We start from the raw sequence: 10341 nt of genomic DNA on the forward strand, positions 1-10341 counted from the left end.
GAGGTTTTGGAGCAAAAACTGAGCGGAAACTCTCCAAATCCTCCTGAAAAACTGAAATCATCAAAAATTGGGCGGTTTTGCTCATTTTTTGCTCCAAAATCTCTGCAGAAAAGACTGTGTGCAAATTCCCTTACAAGAAATGAATAGCAAAATTTTTTGGAGAAGTCTCTGTGCACTTTTTTCAGGGGGTTATCAGAGCAGTCCCACTCCAAACCCGCCCGAAAATAACCACGTAGGTTTCCTGTTGATAACCGAGGTTCCCAACTGACCAGTAATTATTGAACAGTCCCTAAAAATCATAGCCATGCGCAAATACCCCCTCAGGCCAATTTTCAGTCTGCATAATAAATCTACAATAATGTGTTATGCAATGCAACTGGACGGGATTTTCGAAAACCTTGACAAATTTAGCAAAAAGATTCATGAAGAATTGATTGCATATTGTGAAAAATTAAATGTACAATATGGCCCATCTGTCTCAGACCTGAAGGTCTCACGTATTGTATAGTCAGTGGGTGGTTAAATCCACAGAAGAATGTGCTATACAATCCACAGGAGATTTCATGTGGCCATACTTGTGAAGGACACAGCAGAAATAAACCCACGGCAGGTGAATGTAACCTTAGGAAAGAGCAAGACAACGAACATACCTGTTCTAATCTCTCATTATAATCTATGAAGAAATTTTGGCCCTTGATAAACACACTACATATTTCCAGCCACACAATGCCAATTCTCTGCAGCGCAGGAGACAACACCCCAATACGACACTGTACGATCTTTGATGAATGTTTTTTTGGTCTGTGCTTCCCCTTCAGCTAAAAAAAAAAAAAATCTGCATTCCAAAGTTTGCAATTATCAGACCTTTAGTCCTAAGGAACAGTCCTCACTGTTGTGGTCAAATGGGCATTACACCTAGCGCTAGGGCATGAAGTGAGTATTACAATAATGAAAGCGTAGCTTGAATAGGACTGAAAAGCAATACCACTCATGGCCTGTGAACAATAGCGGCGCTGTCTCGGGAAAAACAAGTGTGTGATCGATTTATGCTGTGGATATTCGCCGCAGTTTTCGAATCAGATTTCAAAAGTCTGGAACCACAAAATGCAGCAGATATACCCAGGGGTTCATAACTCAATCCTGCAAAACCGTGTGCCCAATAACAATGAGAAATAAATTAAAAATACTTTTTAATAAACCCCATGTGTTCGTACCCTAATCGGTTCTACAGACTCCTAGTGGGAGGCAGGTGGCACCAGATTTTCTATTTCTTCTGTTACCCAACCTCTCCACCCCCAGGTTTGGAGAAGAACATGTCTGCTACCATGCATACTTAAATTAAATGTAGCCAATCAGAAAAATGGGCATGAAGAGCCGCAGAGATGGTGCCACTCTCTCAGATAGTCACCCATTCTGGATGGACATAAAGGTTACCTGTCATGTTGTACATGCACCCTACTCTCCGGACAGCATGGTGTAGATAAGAGAATCTGAGCAGATTGATATACAGAACAGGCTTGTTAGAAAATAGTCAGCATAAGTTGTATTTTATTCATTTAAATCTATGTCTGCATGCAGTGGGCAGTTGTACTAATGACTGACAGCCATGTCTGCTTGCCCGCTCATATATGGAAGACTGTCAGTCACTGGACAGGACCTCCCACTGGACTCATAAGCCAACACCAGGGCTTTCAATGAATATAATGCAAGATTTGCCTAAACTTTCCAACAAAGAAGTATATCTGATCGACTCCTTCTTCTCTAGGACATCCTGCCTGCACATTAGAAACCAGATTCTTTTTAAGTAATTCTGTCTGGGATACGTCATCAAAAGCCAAATTTGGTGGGATCTAGAACCATACACCATGAATCAAGGCTCTGCGCCAGTGTTACCCAACTCCAGTCCTCACGAGCCACCACAGGTCATGTTTTCAGGATTTCCTTAGTATTTCACAGGTGATGGAATTATTGCCAGTGAAGGTGATGCAATTATCACCTGGGCACTACTAAGGAAATCCTGAAAACATGACCCGTTGGTGGCTCTTGAGGACCGGAGTTGGGGAACACCGCTCTGCGCTCTAGACATGAGTGTGACAACGATGGTGCACCATTTGGGTCATTTTACAACATTGTTCTGGAGTAAAAAAACTCTATGAATTTCCATTTCTAGAAATGGCGTACAAACATTTTCTAAATAGGAGTTTGGGCTAGAACTTCAGAAAGAAAACCTTGAAAATTTCAATTACTGGTAATAACAGCATGACAATGGAAGAATTGTCACTTGCAACGATTATGGCACGTTAGGTAGGTAAAAATGTAAGTAAGTGGCAATCCTCACCAGCCATTATCTTAGAACGTCACAGGCTTATCGATGAGATGAGTGTGTCCGAGCTGCGAGAAGACAGAAGAACATGTGACACCAGGTGCCATGACGTAGAAATGACATACTGTGACAGTAACAACGTAGGTAATATAAAACACAATATAAAAATGTCTAGAATAAAACGTGACGGTCTCAAGGTCACGTAAATATCCCAGGTGCTGGTGCCAGGAACTCGCTATCACCGCCACTTGCCTTCATGCAGATATTTCACAAGGGATACATACATTATAGACAGAAACTGTTACCAATAACAAAAAATAATGAAAGAAGACAAGGAAGGAATGTACAAACCTGGACGACGGAGTGAGCAGCTAATGATTACCTCCTGACATGTCAACCCAGAGCTGCAAGAAGACCCATGATGAGGAAGAAGGCACAGCATCCAGCGAAAAGGTAACGGAGATACAAAATATGCAACTTTACAGGATTTCAGCCCTTCCAATCCACTACAAAGACACACAAGCTTTACCTACAGCCCGAGTGCTCTTCTGCACTATGCTCCTAGCCTGGCACCTACAACACCTGTGTGAGGAGGAGCAGGAGGCGGGCGGTGGAGAAGCAGGAAGTGTGCGACTACCTGGATGAAGAACACAGAGGACAGACGCTGCATTGCTCAATGACTATATGGGAGTAGACACAGAATAACTGCTGTCAGGAGTGAATGAGTTCAGGACACGAAGAGCTTACAGGGTTTATCCAGTGAAAACAAGTTATTAACTATCCACAAGAAAAAAATCATTTATTGGTTGGTGGGGTCTGATCGCTGGGACCTGCACTGATCGACAGAACTGGGCACTTTTATTTCTAATAGTGCACATGCTCGGCCGCCAATCTATTCGAGGCTGCAAAGCATTGCATTTGGCTTTTTCTGGCATCCTCATAGAGAAGGAATGGAGCATCGGACAAGTATCCAACCCGCCGCTTAATTTTGTAACTAAAAGCGTCCCGTTGGCAATAAAAAAAATTCCCATTCTGCCAATTGGTGCGAGTCCCATCGGTCGGAACCCTACCAATCAGTAAGTTGTCACCTATCCTGTAAATAGGTGACTTTTTTTTTTTTACTAAACGATTTTTTTAAGATTACTATGCTCTTCGCTCTGTCCCATGACTTTTCCTCTTGCATTCAATTTTCTTTAACTTCTTACAGAGTCTGTGATATTTACCAGGGCTGTGGCGTCACCAAATCTCCTTCTCCGACTCAATGTCCCTGACTCCACAGCACTGGTCACTACTATGTACATAAAGTGCAGCACAGATTCATCTCATCTACTACAACCCCACAGGCCTGGACACTACTGAGCATGTACATAAAGTGCAGCACAGTTTCATCTCATCTATTACAACCCCACAGGCCTGGACACTACTGAGCATGTACATAAAGTGCAGCACAGTTTCATCTCATCTACTACAACCCCACAGCACTGGTCACTACTGAGCATGTACATAAAGTGCAGCACAGATTCATCTCACCTCCGACCCCACAGCTCTGGTCACTACTGAGCATGTACATAAAGTGCAGCAAAGAATCATTTTATCTACAATGCCACAGCTCTGGTCGCTACTGAGCATGTACAAAAAGTGCAGCACAGATTCATCTCAACTACGAACTCCACAGCACTGGTCACTACTGAGAATGTGCATAAAGTGCAGCACAGATTCATCTTATCCACAACTCCACAGCACTGCTCACTACCGAGCATGTGCATAAAGTGCAGCAGATTCATCTCATCTACAACCTCACAGCACTGGTCACTACTGAGCATGTATATAAAGTGCAGCACAGATTCATCTCATCTACGACTCCACAGCACTGGTCACTACTGAGCATGTACATAAAGTGCAGGACAGATTCATCTCAACTACGAACTCCACAGCACTGGTCACTACTGAGCATATGCATAAAGTGTAGCACAGATTCATCTCAACTACGAACTCCACAGCACTGGTCACTACTAAGCATGTGCATAAAGTGCAGCACAGATTCATCTCAACTAAAAGCCCAGATCCTTAGATCAGGAACAGAATAGGCATTTATAGGACATTTTCATAACTTTCCAAAATTCTTTTGAAAAACAGCACATCCTACACTGAACTACTGTACCCAATATATTACTGTATACATTTTAGGAGTCTGTCCATTTCATAAAGACTCCAACTCCACCAAAATGGACACCGACTCCGACTCCACAGCCCCAGTATTTACTAGATGTAGATTTCGGCCTCTCCCTAGCTGCTCCCATAGCCTATAAAATGTGTACCCATTGCAATCGATTCTATACCTAGTCCTCGGTGCTCTCCTAGAGTCTGTATGATGGCACACGATCCCTTTGGCTCCACACTATGAAGCAATAGGTACTTCATAGGTCACTGGATCACAAAACATCCCGCGTAATTTCTAAAGGGAGAATACCTCCATAATATGACATCTGATTTTCTCAGGTCCTGTATGAAATACAGCACAGTCATTAAACTGCTTTATAACACAGAGAAAGTGGTTGAGGACCAAAGGTTTATCTTAGACCCGCTTTCATATCCCATAGTTACAACCACCAGTATAGGTTTTGAAACGCGTCAGCTACCCTGTTTTTTGTCAAATCCCCCATCAGTAGGGATCTGTACTGTTAGGGGCCTGTAATGGTTCATAAGGGACCCCAGACTGACCACATGCTCAGATCTCTACAGTCAGCCAGGACATATTGGTGGGGAGGTCTCGGCCCCTAAATCATTTTAGCACTAATGTTCCTATCTATGTGGCTTCCTAGCAAATTAAAAATTGGGAAAAAAAAATATCTTGACAAAAAAAACCTCAAAGTAAAAAAAAAAAAAAAAAAAGCTGAAATGTACGAGACAAATGAGTGAGTAGTAGTATGTCTGCACACCTGTTTGTCTCTTCTCTATAGTTATTACGAGTTTTTGTCGACCAGTGATTCAGTGAGAAAGTTCTCAAGTTTCCTGACAATGCCTGAAGGTGCCCGAATTCCTCAGAACATTTCATTTTATCGTTACATGTCTAAAAGACAAGATCTATGGGGAGTGCTAATACGGCTTTCATGTGCAAAGAGTAAAGGAACAGTATCATATATTATACATATACATATATTATAGAGTAAGATAATATTCATCAGTTCACATGGAAGTTATATGTACGGTTATTCCGCAAAGACGTTCCCACCAGATTACCACCACCTCTACGTATTAGAGAATGTGATGAGACCCAAGCCAACGGAACCATAAATCTTATATCCTCATGATCCAGCAGCTGTTCTGTCACTATACATACATGCCGAAGACCTCAACATTAGGCTCAAGACGTTATAGGGCAACCTTTTTTTGGTCTCTATGCTTAACGACAAAAGGTATTTTTATTTTTGAGTTTTCGTTTTTTGCTCCCCTTCTCCCCAGAGCCATACCTTTTTTATTTTTTGGTCAATATGGCCATGTGAGGGCTTGTTTTTTGTGGGACAAGTTGTACTTTTGAACAACACCATTGGTTATAACATATCGTGTACTGGCAAACGGGAAAAAAATTCCAAGTGCGATGAAATTGCAAAAAAGTTCAATTCCACAGGTTTTTTTTTTACCATGTTCGCTAGATGCCAAAACTGACCTGCCATTATGATTCTCCAGATCATTACGAGTTCATAGACACCAAACATATCTAGGTTCTATTTTTTATTTAAGCGGTGAAAAAAAAATCCAAAGTTTGATAAAAAAAAAATAAAAAAAAAATAAAAAAGGCTCCATTGTCCGAGACCTGTAGGGTCTCCATTTTTCGTGATCTGGGGTTGGGTGAGGGCTTATTTTTTGATAGATTGGGCGATTCTGAACGCGGCGATACCAAATATGGGAGACTAGAAGCTGCAGTACTTTGATCTGCTCTCCTACATACAGGTGATGACCAGATCACCTGAGTGCAGGAGAATTGCTCACTTGCTATGGACGCCGACAACCGAGCAGCGCTCATAGCAGTTTGGCAATGACAACCATAGAGGTCTGCTGGAGACCTCTGCATGTCATGCCGACCCATCGGTGACCCACAATCATGTGACAGGGTCACTGGTGGGCAGGATTTATGATGCGCTTCCGGTAGAAATTGATAGCTAGTTAACAGCTGCAGGTGGATTGCGATTCCACCCGCAGCTGTTGCAGGTTCATGTCAGCTGTATATAGCACTGCTGCGAAAACGAAGTTTTTTTTAGAAGAGAAGCTCTTTACTGCCTGTGTTCTATATACAGTGCTAGTTGAGCACCATATACAAGAAATCAAAGACAGAAGCGCTTAAAAAAAAAAAAAAAAAGAAAAAATCCTTCTGGGATCTTCGGAGTCAATGACAACCAGACCTCTGAAAATCAGGTGTAAGATGGAGAGCTCCACCCCAGCTCCGCCTCCTCCCTGCGAACCTTCCACCGTTCCCTAGCAACCAGGCAACCCCCACATGTACTCAGCCTGTCTAGTAGCTGTAAATCATTCAGCTGCCGAGATGAAAACTAAGTCTCCGAGCAGTTATAAATACTCGGAGGTCACCCGAGCAACAAGTACACTCGCTCATCACTACTTCTGATGATCACTGTGCCCGATACGCCAGTAATGCCCTGCACGCTGCACACTCCGTTTCCCCCCACACAGTGGTATCCATCAGCCCAGATGCGTGAAGTCAACAATGTCAAAATAGTGAGACAGCAGAGAGCCTGACTTCAGTTTCCCTTCATTGCAGGACAAGCGCTATTAACCTAAAGTAGACATGAGTTTTTTCACACTTATATTTAGTGTATTTGAGAAAGTATTTACATTTTGGCCTTCATTTATTTTACATGATGAAGTTTTCCATGTTCTCTTTGTCAATCTTCTGATTTAAAGAGGGTTATCCAGGTTTATCACTAAAGTGTGCAGTCACTCTAGGTGGCTGCAGACTTGTGACTCCTCACATAGCGCACAGAGCAGGATCTTACAGACGACCGAACCCTGCGGTCATCAGAGGACCTCAGGTGGTAATAGCAACTATCGATCGCAAGGAGCAGATAGTGTTGGAGAGGGAGTGCACTCCCTCATTTCACCATTTAGATGCAGCTGTCGTAATTGACAGTGGCACCTAAAGGGTGCAATAGGTCCCGATCCAAAATTGTTACCGCAGGGTGTCAGCTGTCATATATATCTGACACCGTCCTGCATTTTTGACCGTCAGGGGGGTGCTTTACACTTATTCCTCAGCACCATAAAACAGTGGCATTGCGGAATAAGGCCCCTTGATGGCTGCTGTGAAAAGGTACCTTAGTGGTCGTTAAGAGTTTAATAACTATGGTTTTTTTAGAAAATGTTTGCTGTAGAAGCAGAGGTGTTTATTTTGGCGCCAACTACTCCGGTTTATAAATTGCAGTTGTTTCTCTTATTCCGCTCTCTTATCACATGAGAAATTGTCCCTTTCAGCCCTGAAACGCGTTGTGTTTGGATAACAAGTACAGAAGTATTATCGTTTTCTATTTCTGCTCTGAACATCATCCGTCCTTTGCGCCGAACAGTTCAATTTTTTCTGAAACGCTGGTTCTCGATGAAAGATTCACTACATTACTGGAAAACAAAGACACCACAAAAAGAGGAAAAATCCTCCAATATTCAAGAAAACAAACCAAAAACAGGCAGAGATGCTTACCTGTCTAAATGGGCCTCAATACAATTGCACTGACAGGGTGCAGCGGACCCAAGTAAAATGGCAACTGCGCAGGTGCAATACCAAATAAAACAGCCAGCCTTCAATCAGGGATTGGCCGTGTGGCACACCAATGCACTAAAATATATACCCTGTATGTGGCGTGTTCACACAGGGAATGCAGAGCATCTTGTTCTCAGCCTATTAATGACGCCCTATGGCGGGCTGCCCAGTGCTAACTATAATGCATCCTGTGTGAACAGAGGCCACAGTGTACAGAACCATTTGGGCCCAACTGCACCCCGAAAAAAATACAACGTGCAAAAGAAAACATATCAATATGTAGGGCATTGGTTGATATTCTGGCCATAATATACAGTCATATGAAAAAGTTTGGGCACCCCTATTAATCTTAAGCTTAATGTTTTATAAAAATTGTTTTTTTTGCAACAGCTATTTCAGTTTCATATATCTAATAACTGTTGGACACAGTAATGTTTCTGCCTTGAAATGAGGTTTATTGTACTAACAGAAAATGTGCAATCTGCATTCAAACAAAAGTTGACAGGTGCATAAGTATGGGCACCCTTATCATTTTCTTGTTTTAAATACTCCTACCTACTTTTTACTGACTTACTAAAGCACTTTTTTTTGGTTTTGTAACCTCATTGAGCTTTGAACTTCATAGCTAGGTGTATGCAATCATGAGAAAAGCTACTTAAAGTGGCCACTTGCAAGTTGTTCTCCTGTTTGAATCTCCTCTGAAGAGTGGCATCATGGGCTCCTCAAAACAACTGTCAAATGATCTGAAAACAAAGATTATTCAACATAGTTGTTCAGGGGAAGGATACAAAAAGCTGTCTCAGAGGTTTAATCTGTCAATTTCCACTGTGAGGAACATAGTAAGGAAATGGAAGAACACAGGTACAGTTCTTGTTAAGGCCAGAAGTGGCAGGCCAAGAAAAACATCAGAAAGGCAGAGAAGAAGAATGGTGAGATCAGTCAAGGACAATCCTCAGACCACCTCCAGAGAGCTGCAGCATCAACTTGCTGCAGGTGCTGTCATGGGCTCTGAGAAATACCGTTATCGGTAAGTAACTACACTATTCTCAGTCGCCCATGACAGCACTACCAGAGAGAATTGCAGAGATTATTGCTTTAGGGAGGGACCACAGCCTGCAAGACCCTTCTTCCGAAGGTTAAGTCAGACGAAGAGGCTAGGTCTAATCGATAGTGCCTAAAGAAGGTTGAAGGTGTTGACCAGGTGGCCGCTTTACAGATTTTATCTATTGGTACCTCCGACCTTTCGGCCCAGGAGGTCGCCATAGCCCTTGTAGAGTGTGCCTTGAGCCCTTCAGGCACTGCATTTCCCGTGGATGAGTATGCCAGGGCTATCGCATCAGTAACCCAGCGAGCTATAGTGCTTTTGGAGGCTTTGAGTCCTTTCCTAGGTCCCTGAAAACAGACAAAAAGAGACCCTTCCTTCCTACACTGTCGGGAGGATTCTAGGTAATGTATTAAACACCTTCTCACATCTAAAGTGTGGAATTTTTCCTCTTTTTGATTTTTCGGGTTTGGACAGAAGGAAGGAAGGATTATCTCCTGGGACCTATGGAAATTGGAAGCAACTTTGGGTAGATAAGCAGGGTCTGTTCTTAATACTACCCTATCCTCCATGATTTGTGTGAAGGGAGGATTCGCAGATAGAGCCTGGAGGTCACTAATTCTACGGGCAGACGTTAGGGCTGTAAGAAGGGCCGTTTTGAGAGATAAGATTTTTAGTGGTATCGAATCTATGGGCTCAAACGGGGGTTCTATCAGAGCTGATAGTACTAAATATAAGTCCCAAGATGGAGGACTTTTGATTTTTAAGGGCCTAGAACGTACAGCGGCTTTAATGAATCTTGTTACCCATGGGTTAGTGGCAATACTATCATTGTATAACGCCCCTAAGGCCGCTACCTGCACCTTTAAGGTGCTCACCGAGAGGCCCATATCCAAGCCCTTCTGTAGGAACTCTAATATTTTGACCACTGGGACCCCATCTTGTAGTTTTACCCCGGAGGTGGACAGAAACTTTTTCCAGGTTTTACCATAGATTTTAGTTGTTACCGTCTTCCTACTTTTTAATAGTGTGGACACTAAATTATCTGAGAAGCCCCTTGCCCTTAGCAGTGACCTCTCAAGTTCCACGCTGTCAAGTGGAGATTTGCTGACTGAGGGTGGAGCACCGGTCCCTGTGATAAGAGGTCCGGAAGAACCCAGGGATCGGTGACCGATAGAATTCTCAGCCAGGAAAACCAGGCCCTTTTGG

General features: G+C 42.9%; 1 protein-coding gene across 2 annotated transcripts in view; it reads right to left on the reverse strand.

The window, feature by feature from the left end:
* SIGIRR (single Ig and TIR domain containing) overlaps window positions 1–2906 on the reverse strand; it is a 28873-nt gene extending 25967 nt beyond the window's left edge. The window contains exons 1-2 of one of the 2 annotated variants that reach the window (XM_077287859.1): window positions 2675–2906; window positions 2339–2391 (exon numbers count right to left, since the gene is read on the reverse strand). In XM_077287859.1, the coding sequence (XP_077143974.1) occupies window positions 2339–2345 (7 nt within the window). In that variant the 5' untranslated portion in view covers window positions 2346–2391; window positions 2675–2906. The remainder of the gene's footprint in view (window positions 1–2338; window positions 2392–2674) is intronic. The other variant, XM_077287860.1, reaches the window with a different exon arrangement.
* Between the last annotated feature and the right edge of the window lie 7435 nt (window positions 2907–10341).

This window comes from Ranitomeya variabilis, chromosome 2, assembly GCF_051348905.1.
Source record: "Ranitomeya variabilis isolate aRanVar5 chromosome 2, aRanVar5.hap1, whole genome shotgun sequence".
In the NCBI taxonomy this organism is placed as follows: Eukaryota; Metazoa; Chordata; class Amphibia; order Anura; family Dendrobatidae; genus Ranitomeya; species Ranitomeya variabilis.